Here is a 19,849-nt window from a genome sequence, read left to right on the forward strand (position 1 = left end):
AAAATGATCAACATGGATTTAAAATTCATGTTTACCAAGAATCAGTCCCATCCTTTAACGGACAGGGGGTTCCATCTTTACCCTCACGCTCCGTGAGAGGTTCATCCCAAGTCTCTGACTTGCGAAAATTGCTGTCGATACCGACGAATGTCGTTTTGCTCAATAATCGACGACATCCTCACAGGAAAAAGACTTTAGAGGATGAATACCTTGGAGTCACTTCTAACATGGTTGGTAGAGGGAGATCATCAACCTTTAGTTCTGACGAGTCAAAGACAGATCATTCTCCAAGCGTCAGAGAAATCACTAACGAGTTTGAAGGAATCTACCAACATACCCGGACTCGAACAGGAGCCATTCCCCCTGTCAACTATCGGAGTTTAGCCAGAAGAACTAATTCCGATGACGAACACTCAGCCATTGCGGAGTCCCAATCATCAAGCTCTTTCGTTGGGCATGAGAGCTTCGCCCACATGGCAGAACATTCTGAAGACCTTTCAAAGAGACTTGATGAACAGGAGGCCATGCTCAAATCTCAGCAGGAGGCCATCAATGAACTCATGGCTATGCTGACTCAAATTGTCGCAGACAAGGCCCAATCTCAGGAGACAGATTCGCCGCTTAGGCAAGAATCTTCCCGGAGAGGAAAAGCATCTTCATCCCGACCTCACACAAGCAAAGGGAAGGGAAAAGTGATTGATGATGCGGCTTCTGACCAAGAAGCCCACAACCTGGAATCTTCCTCTGAGGAAGGAAGAGATACTGAGAACGAGCAGAATCTTCAGTCTGCCAAAATGGAAGAATTAGAAGCCCGCCTCAAAGCCATCGCTAATAGAAGCGAGCTCCAAGATGAGGGAGTTATCAGGCCCTATCCTGCCGAATGGGATGCAGTCCCATATCCTCCAAAGTTCGAGGTCCCGACGCTACAAATTTTTGACGGCACGGGATCACCGAACCAACATATTTATCATTTCAAGTCACAGACTGGAAATGTAATATCAAACGATGCCATAATGGTTCGATTGTTCATTGGCACCCTCAAGGGAATTGCATTTGAATGGTTCAGGAAACTGCCCGCGGGCTGTATCCAAAAGTGGGCGGATCTAGAGAGACTCTTCCTGTCAAGATTCTTTGAAGAGGATACAGAAGTCTCCATCCATACCCTTCTTGCTACTAAGCAGAAGAAGAGGGAGTCCGTCAAAGCCTATGTCAAAAGGTTCCGATCCATGGCTCTCCGGTGTTCGTCAGGTATGACACAATCTACCTTAGTAGAGACCTGTCGACACAACTTGCAAACCGACCTCCTAGCCCGAATAGGAGTTGCAGAATGCCGTTCTTGGAGACAACTAATCTCTCAAGGCGAACAGGCTCAAAAAATCATTGCCAGGATCAAAGCTGAAGAACAAAGTAGGCAGGATCAACCTGAGCAATCGGATTAAGCCCAACCTTCTCCAGAGCAATCGGACCAAGTCCAATCTCCTCAGTCAGAAGGGGAAGATACTACGGCCACTGAAGCTAATCCTCTTCAGTAGGATGGCGGGTCCAACAACTATCACGTTAACAGTTACCTCTGATAGTCAAACTCATCAGATAATGGCCCACTAGGTGATGTGCCTTGTCTACCTCTTTTTTATTCCCCTGCTAAGTCTTAATCAAGACTGGGGGTTGATTACTTGGAATCCACTGGATTAAGAGTAACGAATCTTTCATATCGTCGAGTTAACATTACACTTCTGACGATCATCATCCCCACAGAGTATGCATTCAATTTGCATCACTCCCAATTTGTCACGTTAACACTACACCTCTGACAAAATCAACTTATCGACTCTCTCCAATAGAGCGATAAGTCCTCAAAATTGCTTCCATAGCAATATTTTTCTTGTCACGTTAACAATACACCTCTGACAAAACCCACTTATCAATCCTCGTCAATAGGATGATAAGTCCCCAAAGTTGCTCCAATCGCAACACAAATTCTTGTCACGTTAACAATACACCTCTGACAACCCACTTATCAATCCTCATCAATAGGATGATAAGTCCCCAAAGTTGCTCCAATCGCAACACAAATCTTGTCACGTTAACAATACACCTCTGACAACCCACTTATCAATCCTCATCAATAGGATGATAAATCCTCAAAGTTGCACCAATCGCAACATAAATCTTGTCACGTTAACAATACACCTCTGACAAAATCCGCTTATCAACTCTCTTCAATGGAGCGATAGGTCCACAAACTCGTCAAGTTAACACCACACCTCTGACGACCAAATCAACTTATCGACTCTCTTCAATAGAGCGATAGGTCCATAAAATACTATTAGGTTAACATCACACCTTGTTAATCCCTTTTTTCAACAAGAATAACAAGTTTTCATTAGAAAATCCCCAGCGGATTAAAGATTTTCTAGAATTATCCTAGTGATAATAAAGAAAATTTTTGAATTTCACTTTAGGTGAAAATTCGTGCCAAGTTAACACTATACGTCTGGCACTTCCAACTTTCTTTTGGTGTTTCAAGCCACACAGGAAGAAACGACACCAAAAATCCATGTCTTCACGCATGGGGGACTTTATCTCGATCCCTAATTAGAGATAAGTCTACGCCTAACACGCGTTGCCGGTTAATCTTTCGCCGTGAAAAAGACACCAGGACTCATGCCTGGGGGAATTTATCTCGATCCCTAATTTGAGATAAGTCTGCATCTGACACACATTGCCGGTTAGTCTTTTACCGTGAAAAGGACATCAAAATCCATGCCTCACACGCATGGGGGACTTTGTCTCGATCCCTAATTAGAGATAAGCCTACGCCTAACACGCGTTGCCGGTTAGTCTTTTCCCGTCAAAATGACAAAGTCTATGTATTCAAAATCATAGCATCAAGACTAAGAGAGTTCATTCTCTTAGCACAACGTTACATGTGGAACGGACCTAGATAATTCACATGCTAGCCCGACTCAAACGGTAATCGGTAAAGGCTTATCAAATCCGTTGATGGCTGAGGGTTTGCCAAAAATCCTACGCACATTTGCAGGCCCATCAGCTTAATAGATGTGAGTCGAGACTTAAAACAGATGCGCCAAAGACAAGTCTCAAAGACTTAGTCAAAAATGCACGGAAGCCACTTCCATATCTTAAGTCAAAACGTTGAGGTCACACCCGTGTTCCAAATTCAACATGCAAGGATGAGACCCGCATCTCAAGTTCAAAATGCAGGGTCCACCCCCACATTCCAGAAGCAGGATTATGGCACATACCTTCACACAGGTCCTGCATGGAAAATCCGTTCAACCAAGCTGCCTTCGAAGTGAGTGCAGAGAACAACTCCTTTGTGATAAGGAATCAACAGCTCCAAGATCAGAGTTGAGATCCAAAGTATTCCGAAAATTCGTCCCAGTCAACCGCGAACTTTCGAAAACTTTGGAGGGGGTTCTGTAGGCTGTCTAAAAATCACAATAGATAGCTGATCCCCATCAAAACACCGATGATGGAAGTTACAATCTGACGACTTCCAGAAGGCTACAATTTGAGGACTTTCACGTAGAAGGTTACAATCTGACGACCTTCACAACAACTAATGAAAGCCCCAATTCAACAGCCTTCACAATCAACATCGGGAGTTACAATCTGACGACTCTCATATTTACAAGAAGCCAAGACGAAGATCACAAGAGGACGATCTGTGCAAAGTTCTAGCAAAAGAGACTACAAATTGACGGTCTCTTCATATTAGAATGCAGATATCTCTCAAACCGTAAGGAATTTGGCAAAACGGAGGAAGCGAACCAAAGCCTTTGGCTTGGTTCGTTATAACCTCAAAACGCAGAGGTTATCCTCGTGATATAACATCAAAACGCAGAGTTTTCAGGCCAACTGTGCGTTTTCAGGCCAACTGTGCATTTACAGGCTCAACTGTGCGTTTACAGGCTCAACTGTGCGTTTTCAGGCCAACTGTGCGTTTTCAGGCCAACTGTGCATTTGTGCGTTTTCAGCCTCTAAAACAGCACAAACTGTGCGTTTTCAGGCCAACTGTGCGTTTATGGGCTCAACTGTGCGTTTTTAGCCTGAAACAGGCCAACTGTGCGTTTACGGCCCAACTGTGCGTTTACAGCACGAATTGTGCGTTTTCAGCCTAAAACATTCCAACTCTGCGTCTCAGAGTTCATCACGCTGCGCGGCCTGTGCGTTCAGCCACCAAAATAGGCCCAACTCTGCGTTTTTAGTCTAAAAACGCAGAGTTCGGGCCCTGAACGCTATTTTTTAGCGTTTGACTCGTTCAAAGCACGCAATGAACAGTTCCAGGAACTGTTTTTCCCCACGATTTGAGGGATTTTAGCCTCACTTAAGAGCGGATTAAGGGGATAGTTACAAATCTTTGGCTTGGCAGCAAGGGGGAGATCGACGTTCATCCTCAACAACGATCGACCACAGGAGCATTCCCTTGGCTTATAACCGACTTTCGATTCAAATCAACTCTTTTTCAAGAGTTCAAACTCGTTCAGAGTTATCAACTCGATCAGAGTTCAAAACTTGCTCTGCAAGTTCTTCTAAAACTCACTCTGAGTTATCAACTCGTTAAGAGTTATTTTTAAGACTCTTTTTCAAGAGTTTCGAACTCGATCAGAGTTATCAACTCGATCAGAGTTCAAAACTTGCTCTGCAAGTTCTTCTAAAACTCGTCAGAGTTATCAACTCGATCAGAGTTCACGTGCGGATCGTCAACGAGAAGCAAACTCGACGCGAGCATTCGAGGGAGGCATCTCATCGCCACCGTGAAGAACCCAGAATTAAACAAAGGGGAGAATCAAATTCATTCTCCTCTCTTTTGTAATCGGAATCTAAATTGTAATTGATTTTAAGAGAATACAAGTTAAATTTTCTTTCATTGTCTTTTTACTGCAAATTTCCAACAAACAGTTCCCCATGTTCTTTGACAGTTAATGGCCACGTGTCGGCGGTTTATAAAACAGTTTCTGAACCTTCGAGAACTGTCTCGCACGGAGAGACAGTAAAGACTGTCTCGCACGGAGAGACAGTAAAGACTGTCTCGCACGAAGAGACAGTAAACGCTGTCTCGCACGGAGAGACAGTAAACGCTGTCTCGCACGGAGAGACAGTAAACGCTGTCTCGCACGGAGAGACAGTAAAGACTGTTTCACGCGGAGAGACAGTAAACACTGTCTCGCGCGGAGAGACAGTAAAGTCTGTCTCGCGTGCGAGACAGTAAAGACTGTCTTTTTTTCTTTGATTTTTCGATGATCTCCTCTTGAGCTGTATTTGGATATCTATTAGCATTTTTTGACGCCTACAGTTATTTACCAAGTTGCCATCCACATTTGTACACCTATATAAAGGATTGTTTTAGGGTTTCTAAACAATCAGATAGAATCAGAGAGGAATCAGATAGATTCAGAGAGAGATTCTAATCTTTGTATTAGGGTTTAATGAGAATTGAGAGTTTGTTCTCGATTCTAGTAAGATTGTGAGAGAGGGATTGTAATCTTTTCATACTCATAATCTAGAGAAGGTATTTTTCTTCGCCATAAATTGAATTGTGCTTGTGTTTCTGTCATCCTCTTCTCAACCCACCTTTGATAATTCTGCGATCAAAGGTGCTCGCACGGCAACTCGTATCAAGTTGGTATCAGAGCATCAAATCCGGTGAAGGGGCATCATGTGTATGGTCCTTACTCGATCCCAATACAAGAAGCTTGGCGAGATCCTTATTTTATTGGAAGGAATCTAGGTTTTAAGGAAGAAGAAGATGGCTGAAGGAGACAATTCAGCGAGGATTGATGCATTGGAGAAGCAGATCGAGACGATAGGTTCGACTCTCACACAACTCGTCAGTCTTATCCATGGAGGTGGCAAACAAGGTGAATCTTTTTCGAAGAAAATTGTTGAGTCCGATGTGGAGAGAGTAGATTCAGATTCTGACGAGGAGGAGGAGACCGTTAAGACTACATTACATCAATGGGGTAAGAATTCTTATCAGAACCTGAAGATTAACTTCAAGGTGGAGATTCATGTTTATGATGGGAGTGTTGACATCGATAGGCTTGATGACTGGATCGAGCGGATGGAGACGTATTTTACTCTTTATGGCTATTCGTCGAAAGAGAAGATTGTGTTCGCGACTTTGAAGCTTTCATGGCACGCATTGACGTGGTGGAAATCCTACTGCAAGCAGGAGAAGAAGGCGGCGTCGTGGAACAAGTTCAATGAGTTACTGAGAAAGCAGTTCTACCCAGTAGGATTCCTTGAAGAGCGTTGGTACAAGTGGTACGGCTTGCGCCAAAGATTCAATCAGACCGTTCAAGAGTATGTGGTACGGCTTGCGCCAAAGATTCAATCAGACCGTTCAAGAGTATACGACGGAGTTCCAGCAGCAGGCAATGGTTCTAAACATCGCAACGGAGGAATACTTCATCTTCATGAAATACATGATGGGTCTGAATGATTACATCCGGAAGGAGATGAAGTTGTTCACGGTCGAGACGATTGCAGAGGTGAGCGTGAAGACAATTTCCATTGAGGGCAAACAGAAGAAGGGCAACGAAACGAAGGGTGATTCCAAACAGACGGGAGACAAGTCTAGTGGTTCTCAATCTAAGGAGGAGAAGAAGAAGGGTGATCCAGGGAAAGCAGGGCTGGTTTGTAGTCACTGCGAGAAGACAGGGCATACAGCTGATCGGTGCTGGGAGAAGTATCCTCATCTCAAGCCAAGGGGGTTGAAGAAGAAGGAGGAGAAAAAGACATACATGATAGCTCAAGGTCCGAAAGAAGTCCCAGGGATGACAGAGCCCAACAACAGTCTCAACCTTATGACGGAAAAGCAGACCACGAAAGAGGACGACGACCCGAGAGAGCAACTCTTTGTTCTTAAGTTGCAAGTGAAGACCAGTTTGGTTGATGCCATTGTTGATTCGGGCAGCGAGAATAATTTAATATCTGAGGCATTGGTGCAGAAGTTGGGTCTGAAAACAGTCAAGCATCTGAAGCCCTATCCATTGGGGTGGATTCAGAAGGAGGAGAAACTGAGTGTAGTTGATCAATGCACTGTCAGATTTACGCTCCACGAGTCGTATATTGACGAGGTTACGTGCGACATCGTTCCATTGGATGTTTGTCAGATTATACTGGGCAATCCGTACTTATGGGATAGATATGCGATCTACGAGAGGCGGGCTCAGAAGTACACCTTCACTAAGGATGGTGTAAAGTTCATATTTCGTTCGGCATCTCTTCTGAAGGAGACAAGCTTGGGGACGGTGACGTGAGCGAAGAGACTAGTGAATGCAAACAAGAAGTTTGTCTCGCTGTGCATTAGACTTCCAGAAAATCCATCGACAAAGTATTGCAACTTAGAGCGAACGGTGACTATGACGAGACGCGGAACGTATGAGTTGTTTCCGATCGAACGTCGAGACCGGATTCCTAGCAAGGCCAGGTGGTGCAGAAAAGATGGAGGAGCTCGAGAGTTTCCTCAGCAAAGGTTCTAACTTGAATGGGACTTCAAGTTCTTAAAGAAGGGACCCATGATACAGGTGTATCTTCTCTTCGGAACTTAGCGATCCTCATGGGAGCTTGAGGATAGATGATTCTCATACTAGCATGAGAATAGGGGGTGTCAAACAGTATAAGGGAACACAGGAGGAAGCGTGGAACAAGACGACGAGCAGAAGAATCGAAGTACCCATGAGTCGACTCATAACAGTCATGAGTCGACTCATCAGGTCGAGTCGACTCATAACTGTCATGAGTCAACTCATTGCTGGTTTTTGAGTTTTGTCTAGTTTCTGACGAGTTGACTCATCTCAGTCATGAGTCGACTCATCGATGGTTTCCTGGTTCGTTTGGGTTTCTGTTCACACGAATTCCTGTTGGTTTTGGGTCTGGTTATTTACCAAATTGTCATCCACGTTTGTACACCTATATAAAGGATTGTTTTAGGGTTTCTAAACAATCGGATAGAATCAGAGAGGAATCAGATAGATTCAGAGAGAGATTCTAATCTCTGTATTAGGGTTTAGTGAGAATTGAGAGTTTGTTCTCGATTCTAGTGAGATTATGAGAGAGGGATTGTAATCTTTTTATACTCATAATCTAGAGAAGATATTTTCCTTCGCCATATACTGAATTGTGCTTGTGTTTCTATCGTCCTCTTCTCAACCCACCTTTGATAATTCCGCGATCAAGGTGCTCGCACGACAACTCGTATCAATCGGAAACATGTTAACTTTCACAGTTTGTTTGTTAAGTTACACTGATAACATGTTAACTTTCACAGTTCGCTTGTTAAGTTACATTGATAACATGTTAACTTTCGTAGTTCGCTTGTTAAGTTACACTGATAACATGTTAACTTTCACAATTCGCTTGTTAAGTTACACTGATAACACGTTAACTTTCACAATTCGCTTGTTAAGTTACACTGATAACATGTTAACTTTGGATGGTAAATTGATAACTATATTTAGTAAATTGTTAACTATAATCCATTATATGTTAACTATTATTTGTAATATGTTAATTAACACCCTTATCCTGATAACATGTTATTTTTTACATTTAACATACGTTCATATTATAGTTAACATGTAAACTGTGATAGTTATCAGTTTATATATAATAGTTAACATGTTAACTATCACAACTTACATTTTAACTATGTTAACATTTTAATTTAATATGTTTATATATAAACTGATAACTATCATAGCTTACATGTTAACTATTATATATAAACAGATCGAGCAACATGTTAACATAATCCGTTATATTTCACATGTATAGCATAAAACTTAACATTTAAAAGAATAAAGATAACAATTACTCAATTATACTTATATGAAACACCTCCTAATTAACAGTTAATAGGCTATAGTTCACATGTACTAGGTAAAACTTAACAATTAATTAACAAAACTTAACATTTTAAAGAAAAAAGTTAACAGTCTACGTACTAAACTTAACATTTAAAAGAAAAAATTAACAGTTATGTAATTATGCTTTACATTGAACGCTAAAGGTTAACATCTAATCAGCTATAGTTCACACGTTTTAGGTAAAACTTAACAGCTACAAGTTAACAAGAAGCAAGAATAAAGCGCTAGCTTCCAAACATAAAGAGAGAACAAGTTTTTGATCTTCTTGTGATTCAACCATCATACACACAAAAGCTATTTATAGTTAACTATAACACGTAAATGAACTATATTCATGAAATACAGTATTTATAACACGTAAATGAATTATATTAACATGTTAACTATAATACGTATTTAAATGAGTTAAAGGTTAAATGAGAACACGTAAATGAATTATGTTAACATGCTACGTATTATAGTTAACATGTTAAATGAGAACTATATTAACGTGTATATGACCAGAAATAATGGATAATAGTTATCAATTTACCATCCAAAGTTAACATGTTATCAGTGTAACTTAACAAGCGAACTGTGAAAGTTAACATGTTATCAGTATAACTTAACACGCGAACTACGAAAGTTAACATGTTATCAGTGTAACTTAACAAGCGAACTGTGAAAGTTAACATGTTATCAGTGTAACTTAACAAGCAAACTGCGAAAGTTAACATGTTTCCGATAACATAACAGATAACATATCTTCTTTATATATTTGTACAATGATGACTGATCCAATCAGTACAAATACTAAACATACATTAAGCAAATCTACACTTTGCACATTCATAAACATTTCACATAGCCCAGAGGAGGAGAAACTAATAAACTCTTCACTCTCAATTTCTTAATTTATTCTAATAAAACTTATTTACATATCAGTAATAAACACAATCTCCACTGACACGTCACCACGCGCCAAGCGCTTCAACGCTCTCTCTGGTAAGCAACCGTGACCCCCAACCTGAAATTAACATTTGTTGACGTCGTTGAGAACGACGGCTGAGTCGTCGGCAATATCGTCAAGCAAAAAATTGAGTTTTTTGAGCTACAATACATGTCCAAAAGCTCATCAAAGAGTTTTTTTAGCAAACAAAGAGTTCAATAGCTCATCAGATTCCAAAAGCTTAACACTACATAAAAACAAAGCCACAATACATGTACAAACTCCTTATTACAACAGAAAGTTAAGTTTTTTGAGCCATTTCATCAAACATATAGCCACCCATACTCATATTTACATAAGACAACTTCCCACCTTAACATAATTACCCAAAACACAAACTTTTTCTCCACCGAAGCATTTCGTCAAGCACCAGGTTCGCCCTTTCCCTTATTCACAGAAAACCAAAACAAAAAAATCATCAGCAAAAAAGGGGGAAAATTCGTTCCTAGAATGCAAAAAAAGAGATAAAAATTGCATCTTTTCCTCAAAAAATAAATAAAAATTGTACCAGGGAGGCGTATTCGTCGTCGACGTCGCTAAGAACGGCGACGGAGTCGTCCGCGATGTGGTCGTCGGCCATTAGAAAAACCCCAACAAACGGCGGATCTCGGCAGAGGGAGCCAGCGCCACCACAGGATCGGAGAGGAGGAGGGGAGGAGAGAGTTGAGGGAGGGGGCAGAGGGGGGGAGTGGAGGAGGAGGACTGGAGGAGGAAGAAAGAAGGAAGCTTATTGAGGGTAAAATTTGGATTTTAACAAGTTATGCATTGAAACTTGGGGAGAGGTGAGCTGGAGGGGCTGAGGCACAAAATTTTCAAAAGTTGGGGGCTGCAGGGCATAGGTAAAAGTATGAAGAGCTGGGTGACATTGCATTTTAAATTTTGGGGCCAGGAAGCAATTTTCCCTTGATTTATTTCCAAAATTTCTCACTGAACTTCGCTATTTCAAAATAAGTTGATTTGATTAAAAAAGGAAGAAAAAAAAATTCCCGTATTTTCCCTTATCCCCTCTTCCTGCTATTCCGGTCCAGCATAAAAAACCCCCAACAGTCCTTCAACAGGCATAAGGCCGAATCTCAAACCATGGGCGCTTCTTACAATCTCCTTCCACCTCCCTTTCCCCAAAACCCTAACCCTAACCCCCATCCCCTCCCCACCCGCCCCCTCTCCCTCTGCCGCCCGCCGCCCTCCGACCGCATCCGCCGCCGCCTCCGTGGGCTCCGATCGACGGCCGGTTCGACCAACCAGCCCTGGCCAGGCGCCACAATCCTCTACTTTAGGTCCGGATACAACGTCCAGACTCGTCGTCGACGAGGACGAGCGGAGGAGGTTCTCTGAGGAGGTTCCGGCGGGAGGTGTCGAAGCGGGGGTGATCCATGAGTGCCGCCGGCGGAGGTTCTTTGAGAACTCTCAGGAGGAGAAGAAGCGGAAGCAGAGGGAAGCTGGGCGCAGGAATCGGAGGAGGTGATTTCATTCCCTTATCTACTAATTTCCCCCTCTTCTCGTTTGTCCTAGTTTGAAGTACTAAGTTTTGGAAAAGAGAGAAATTTGGTATCTAGGGTTTTCATTACATCAACGTGAGCTCAGAGCGCTGTAATGTGATTAGAAGGATTGATAGGGTTTATTCGGAATTATGTAAAAAAGATAGAGGCAGCAAAAGAGAACGCGATGCTTGATTATTTATTGACGGATGATTATCTCTGCACCAAATATATAAGGGTTGAAGTTTTGCGGCCATTGTTGTTGTTGTTGTGTTGTGGAATATGGAGATTTCAGTGGGTGTTATGGCTTAAAATTTTGGTCTTGGTCTCAGTTTTTCGTTATACGTTGTTGGTTATAATTAATTTTTTCAATTTAGGAAATAGGGTTTATATTACCTCAATTTTAGGAAATAGGGTTTGCTGATGAACTGTCATATCCGAGATTAGGAGGGTTCTTACAATTGAAATGGACAGAATAACAACAATGTGGTCAGCAAAAGAGGATAATCTACTCGATAATTTACTGAAGAGGATTGCCCTCTGTCGAGCTGAATAAAGGATGTAAACTTTTACAAATATTGGGTTAAAGTATTTTTTGTCATCATTGTTGTTGTTTTCTCACAGAGAATAGGATTTTCGCCCTCTGATAAGTGGATTAAGACTGTTCTCTAATTTGGGTAATAGTTAATTTATTACAGTGCTGGGTGATTAAGGAAGATGTCTTTGGAATCACACTTGTAGTATGAACCCTGGTAGCGTTGAACACTAATCTTGAGTGCTAGACTTCTTGTCATGTCATTGTTGTTTCATATTTACAGTTTCCTGTGTCATGTCTGTTGCTATCTCTGAGCTTACTTGATAACTGGTAATATGCTAAATGATAGGACGAGAAATTAAGTTATGTTACTAAGTTAGTGCTAAATGAAGGAGCAAAAATTATGTTACGAAGTTAGTGCTAAATGAAGGAGCAGAAATTAAGTTATGCTACGAAGTTACTGCGGTGTTGAAGCTTCAATTAAGGAGTAATTAGTTGAGTTATTTGGGCAGAGGTATTTGGGCTCCTTGCTAGTGAGAGTAATAACTGTGCAGGTTAGGAGGAATGAGAGGATGGAAGGAAATACAATTGAGAGAGCTATGAAGAGCAAAGGTAAATCTAGCTGAATATGGATTGATGCATTTATAAAGGATACAATAGTTGACAGGTCATAAGAGGAGATGAAGTTTAATAGAGCTAAAATGTGAAAGTGCATTCATATAGCTGATCTGAACCCACGATAGGAAATTGTTTTATCCTTTTCCGTATATCTTCCCTTCTCAAGGAGGATTACTTGATGATACAAGAATTCCTCATAATCCACCAAACCTTGACTAAATGAAGAATTTAAGTACAGTAAATTCTTCCCCAGGTGATATGCAAAAAAATATTTTTAGGACTATTCACATTTAGTATGCTCTAGAGACATGCGACATAGAAAGAGTTTCAATGCTTGCAGATGAGAAGACATAATAACGAAGCAAAGTAAAGATGGGACCTAATACCTCATTTGCATACCCAAAAGATTATGTAAAAAACACGGCACCCTTTTATATTGTGCACTTGACCACTTTTATATTGCACAAACAGCTTAACTCAAGGTGATAGGGCCTTTATATTGCGTACCTGCCATTCAGTGTATCATGTTGTATTCACACCTGGAAGGTTGATAAGGTGAAGGCTTGTTTTCCAGCAAGAGCTATATGAAGAGTTTTTTGAGATAGATACTAGAATACCTTATATGTTCCAAACTGATGTTTTATGAGAGCTCACATCATGGGTCGGTTGTTTTGGGAAACACTCAAAAGTATCCAGGCGAAAAAGGCCACCCATGATATAAAATAGGGCATCTGAGAGTGATTTGATAAGTTTAGTGAGAATGTGATCTCTTTCAGATTTTTGACTTGTCTAGATTTCTCTTTGCAGGGTACGTCTATTATAATGATAATGATTTTGAAAATTGATTATATTATGGTCACTTGATGATTGGAAATATTATAAAATTGTAGCAGGATCTTAGGGTAGATGTTTCTATAGATATAGTTTTTGTATAAACTTGATAAGAATTAAAGTAGCAAACAAGAAAAAGTCATCATCAACGAACCTTGGTGAAAATTGATGATTGATAAGTAATAAATTTTCCTGGTTAATAGATTATCAACGAGCATTTAGGATGAAGTTTGTTGCTCTGAAGGAGTTTATGCATACTCCAAAGATTCCATTGGGATTGTTCTACATGCCCCAAACGGTGAGCCTTCTAAAGAATCTGTTAGAATATTGTTGATCTATAACTGGGCTGACAAAGTTGGAACTACTTCAATGCTCATAGAGTACTCTTTAACGGAGGTGCACCTGAGATGATTTCTTGTACAAGCACACTACCCTTGAGGCAATATAGCTACATGATGAAACATGAAGTTTCAATTTGTAGATGCATCCTGTGTTGGGACCCAAGAAACATAGTATAGACCATTGATAAAAGGTATGTGGTATAGAGTCAGTGGTAAAATGTGTATGTCCGTTGGAAACAATTAGCATTAAAAAGTACGAAGTTGCACGTAGCTGATGTTTGTATTTATACGTAAGGAGGAATCTTATTTTCGTCTCAAATAGCTTGTACTGACTTACTTGGGGTCCAATGTGGTTCCCTCTGGTCAATGGAACTATTGGTTGGTTGGTTAAAAGGCTTCAACCTTTAACCTGCTTTGTTGGTGTCTACCTTAAGTCATAACGTTTGTGGTCCTTTACAGTCACTTCCTTGGCTCAATTTCTTCCCAGGAACTTATTTTTCAAGGAGGCATTTTCTTCTTTTGGTATTATTATGTCATAAAAGTAAACGACCCACTAGTCCAACATAAACATTAAAAACTGAAAATGTTCTGCTTATTGACCAGCATGTCCACTCCTGACATAATGGTTAACCCATTAGCCCAACATAATGTTAGAAGAAACATAAGTGCAAATGTGCTTCATATTAACCCACATGTGTCTGATCCAAGCAAGTTGTTGGGCTGGCAGACATGAATTTTGTGAATGTGACACAGATGTCTCAGACTTTTCAAGCACTGAATGCATCCTAAGTATATGCTTGCTCAATGCTCCTATTTCTGGACCCTTGCCCTAGAGGCTGGTTCTCAAGTTTGGGAGCAGATGTCATGATTCTTTCAGGACAGAGGATTAAACATGCAACTCTTGTGGAGCTTGAATGGAAAGTTGGACACACTTGTTGTACAGTAATAACCAAGTATATGCTTGCTCAATGCTCCTATTTCTGGACCCTTGCCCAAGAGGCTGGTTCTCAAGTTTGGGAGCAGATGTCATGATTCTTTCAGGACAGAGGATTAAACATGCAACTCTTGTAGAGCTTGAATGGAAAGTTGGACACGCTTGTTGTACAGTAATAACCATGTTAACATTGCATAATATATTACTATTGAGAATTTTCTGACTCTTTTCTGATTGTAATACCTCCCCTTGCCTTTGTCACTAGCTAGATAAAACTAAATGAGGTCTCCTCATCATTCATTCCATGTGTCTTAACATCTCTGATAAAACAAAGTATATGGTGCTTGCTGAAAGTGAAACTGACTAGACCATACTTGCATCCTCTTGTCTTATATTATGATTCACCTCGACTCTTATAATCAATAATTATTTGTGTAGCCTTTTCTGCGATTGATTCCAAAGATATTTGCATTATACCTTAATTATAGTATAGATTGTATATATACACACACACAAATATACCTTAATTATTTGTGTAGCCTTTTCTGCGATTGATTCCAAAGATATTTGCATTATACCTTAATTATAGTATAGATTGTATATATACACACACACAAATATACCTTAATTATTTGTGTAGCCTTTTCTGCGATTGATTCCAAAGATATTTGCATTATACCTTAATTATAGTATAGATTGTATATATACACACACACAAATATACAGAACTTGGTACCAAGGTTCTCCATTTTTCTCATATATATATGAGAAATATGGAGAACCTTGGTACCAAGTTGCTTAAAACAACTTGGTAGTGATGTGGCCTAATCTTGACCCTACATCACACCTCAAAGATAGAGAGCCTCAACCACCCTTCACCAACTCCTATGTAGATGTAGGATCAAGATTAGGCTTGGTACCAAGCATAATTTTTGTGTTTGGTAGTGAGGTGACACAATTCCCTCCATTCATTCAAATGGGGGACCACATTCAACATGAGTTGAGGAGTACATGGGGATATACAACCATTTGAATGAGTGGAGACTAGAGAGGATTATGCCACCTCACTACCAAACATAATTTTTTGTACTTGGTACCAAGCGTACCCATTTTTCTCATATATATATTATATGAGAATTTTCTGTTTCAGCAATATTTTCTCTTCCATAATAATATATATATATACTATATATATATATATATATATATATATATATATATATATATATCATATATATATATATATATATGAGAATCAATCTAAGTCACACGATATATAAGATCAATATTTTATGTTTTTCAGCATAAATCAATTCTGTCGTTTCAGCTGAACAAGGTCTAGTTTTCCAATCTATGCCACATAATTATCTCAAAAAGGGAAAAAAAGGATAAGAAATTCTGCGCTCATGTATTGTTGGGATGAAGCCTAGTCTTTGGTGCTTAGAAAAGTTAACTGAATGTTCAGCAAAAAGGACCCACCCCCCCCCCAAAATTGTAGTATTTGTGCGCATAATTATGGATACTAATATCAAGCAGCTATTCTGCTCTTTCATAATTACAATAGTAAATGATGAAAGAGGCTGCATTATTATTGTACAATTACAATTAAGTATTGTTGAATCTCTTTTCCACTATTCTAAGTTTACAAGAAAATGCGGTTTCATTTATCATTTAATGCTAAGAACTCTGTTTCATCATCTTTCATCAAATATACATCTATCAACAGTGAAACAAATACATGCTTTCAGAATCCTCCAGTCTGTAGAGGATTGCATATTCAAATATGGTTTCAGAAAACGTTATCACATTAATGTGACCCATACATAGGATAACAAGTTTCTCATACTGGTATCGTCAATAGCATGGAAATGAAAGCTTACTATTAATTTCACGCTTTTGCAGACGGTTAGGACCAAGATTTAATGCATCTTCTGCTCAAGCCGATGCAGATGCGGCTAAGAAATCCAAGGCGGATGATGATGATAACTGGGACTTACCAGAGGGCAATCTTCCTTTTTAAAAACTTCAAGCATGATGCCCAATTTTTTTCAGAAGTGTTCTTGTATGAATGTTAAGGGTTCAAAATGTATAGGGGCATATTGCAATTTCCTTGTATGTTTTCTGTTTCCATGAGTAAAAAAAAAAAGTAGGTGTCAGCCTATGAAATCATGTTTTGGATTCTTTATTATGAGGCTCAACCAGCAGAGGCCTTGTATATCTTTCATTTTGTATGTCTGTAACTTGTATATTTCCTCAGGAGCACAATCTTCAGAGGTTTTTTCCATTAATCTTTATTTTCTCATGCGTCCAGGATTTCCTGGCGCTCAATATGCGTTGCCTATCAAAGGATAAACAGCTGTTCATACAATTGTCTGGTGGTTGTATTTATGAATGTCAGCTACCAATCTGTAATTCAATTCAATATTTTCTACTTTGTATTATCAAGCTATTGTCAGGCATTGCGTATAATATGTGACTTGAAATAATGTGACATACTGATAAGATATAACAAAGCAACAGAGGTTAGAGTTGAGTGCAAAGAATATCAGATTACAATTCCAAGCAATAAAATAGACTTCTAAGTGTAACTTTAATTTTCATGATATTCAAACTTTCCTAATTTCAGGAATACTAGAAACTAAGTGTCAAACATATTAAACATGTTACTAACTACTAACTAAGTAAATAGTGAATATATATAAGCCAGAATTGGACATATTAATCCATTTTCTTGTAGTACATGAGGCATTTGTTAAAGTTGAGATGATAAAAGTCATAGATATGATTTATTTTGAAGAAAGAGCAAAAAAATAAAAAAAATAAAAATAAAAAGAGAGAACGTAGAATTGGTTGAAAGAAAGGTCCCAAAATTTGCATATGCTCAAAATCCTAAGCCAACCCAGGAGCAAATTCTGACCCTGTTCATTTCAACTATATATCTCATAAAAAAAACTTTTTCAGTCATAACCATCTGTTGTTTAATGGATAGTTATGATTTGTCATAAATAAGAAATGAAATTATGCATTATTCATAGAGATGACCGTTGATTTTGTGAGATGGGCTACCAAGAGATGGACACGTCGTGAAGCTAATCATGTTAGTCACATAAGAAGGGTGGTCGCATCATCTTTATTTATTGATAGCTCATTTAACAAAATGAGCTGCTAATCTCCTAACCATGAGAATCCACCTACCTTGTAGCACCATCATCAAACTTAACTTTTTCTATAATTACATCCTCCAGTTCCCTTGAGACCCGTTCGCAAACTGTACTCATCAAACCCCAACCTCCAGTTCAAAACAACCTCTCCCTCTCTTCACCATTTAAATTCACCTCCCTCAACACAAATTAACAAAATAAACACTCATCAAATCTCAAGCACATCATCATCATCATCATCATAAAAAAGATGGCCTCAACCCGCACCTTGATCCTTCTCGCTCTCATCTCATGCGCCCTTCTCATGTCGAAAACCACCGAAGCTGCCGACGCCCCCAAGAAGGCGGCCGGAGGCCCACCCGGACCCGCAAAGGGAAAAGCTACTGCTTCTCCGGCCAAGGATCCAGTTCCCGATGACGAGTACATGGATTCTGATGACGTATATGATACTCCGTCCGGGATAACTATTTTAGGACACTAATTAAGAGAGCGTATATATATACTGCGTACGTTCTTTCTTTAATAAATAATGTTTTTGTTGTGGTTTGATTTTTTAATGTAATAAGTAACTGATCATGGTTTTCTTCTTTTAGAGGAGATTTTGTGGTTGGTTACATCCCTTTGTTATGTACCGTACGTGTCTAATTGATTAATGCATTGTTGGACGTACGTACGGTTGTGTTAGAAACTGCAGAGACGTTATAATATATATGATGCAGTGGTATATGGTTTTTGTTTCTTCAATTAGTAGTATTTTATGTGCAAATTATTATTTTTTTTGGAGGACGAGGGAACTATTTTATGGGAATTAAAGAGCATTTAAATAAAAATCTCTAGCATTTTACAAGAATCAGCTTCATCGGTAGACGAAAGTAATACTGCAAGAATACTAACTAATCCATGTTCACTGAGATTTCTCATGTTAAATTATAAACCACACATTCCGTTAAAAGAATAAATAAATTAATTAATTATACACTACACTTGAAGCATGCACAATTGAACACTTCATGTTTTTACCGGGAATGGATTATAATGTTGTTAATAAATGATAATCGATTATTAAAATTTCTAGAAAAAAGTTCAGGTAAGGACTTTGTATCCTATCAGCAATGCATTTCAAAGCATTTCATGCTATATCTATATCTCCATTTTAATTTATTGATAAACCTAATTCATTTTTATTATTTATTTATTGTTTACTTTTTTATTTTTTTATTTTTATTTTTTGGCCTTCAACTCGTTGGTATGTCTTCTCTTCAAATGGCTAAACATAACTTATGTATTCTTTTTCTAAGGTCCTAACTAAAGTTTGGTATAAACTTATCTCCATGAGTATCATCAGCTTTGACCCTCAGAACCTATAAAGAATTGGCATAGGAATCAAGCGCAATAATACTTAAGACTAAGCCATGGAAAGATCATGAACGGGAAATACTAATTAGTATATGGATATAGCTTGCTTAATTATCTGTAAATACTGCTTTTGTGTTATAATACATATTATGATAGGGTAGCTTGGGCTATTTTTACCTCAAAAAAAAAAAAAAAAGAAAGAAAGATATAGCTAGCTTTTTTGAAACTCTAAGTCGACCTTGTGGAGAAATTTGGAAAATTCAGGTTTTTGCAGATTCTGTGTCATAAGTCGACTCATGCACAGGCATAAGTCGACTTATGGTAAGTCGACTTATACAGACTGTTAAGTCGACTTACGCTCTGCTCTGGATTGTTGGTTTTTTGCTCTGCCAAGTCGACTTATCAGGTCTGATAAGTCGACTTACGATCTGTTCTCCAGTTGTTGTTTTTCGCTCTGCCAAGTCGACTTATGCAGACTGTTAAGTCGACTTATGACGGGTTTTTTGGAAAGTTAGAGTTCCTATTTGCAGTCTGTTTGAGTTTCTGTTTTGGTATAAATACCAATACGATTTGAGGGTTTTGTAGGAGCGTTTTGGGGGAAGAAATTTGGAAAATTCAGGTTTTTGCAGATTCTGTGTCATAAGTCGACTCATGCACAGGCATAAGTCGACTTATGGTAAGTCGACTTATACAGACTGTTAAGTCGACTT

The 19,849-nt window shown here is 39.1% G+C and overlaps 1 protein-coding gene across 1 annotated transcript; it reads left to right on the forward strand.

Annotated features, from left to right (window-relative positions):
- LOC109842542 (translation initiation factor IF-2-like) lies at positions 10,733-16,952 on the forward strand. The gene is made up of 3 exons (XM_020411408.1): positions 10,733-10,769; positions 10,944-11,346; positions 16,525-16,952. The coding sequence occupies exons 1-3, from the start codon at positions 10,733-10,735 to the stop codon at positions 16,640-16,642; spliced, it is 558 nt and encodes a 185-aa protein (XP_020266997.1). The 3' UTR covers positions 16,643-16,952.

Source organism: Asparagus officinalis, chromosome 5, assembly GCF_001876935.1.
Source record: "Asparagus officinalis chromosome 5, Aspof.V1, whole genome shotgun sequence".
Classification (NCBI taxonomy): Eukaryota; Viridiplantae; Streptophyta; class Magnoliopsida; order Asparagales; family Asparagaceae; genus Asparagus; species Asparagus officinalis.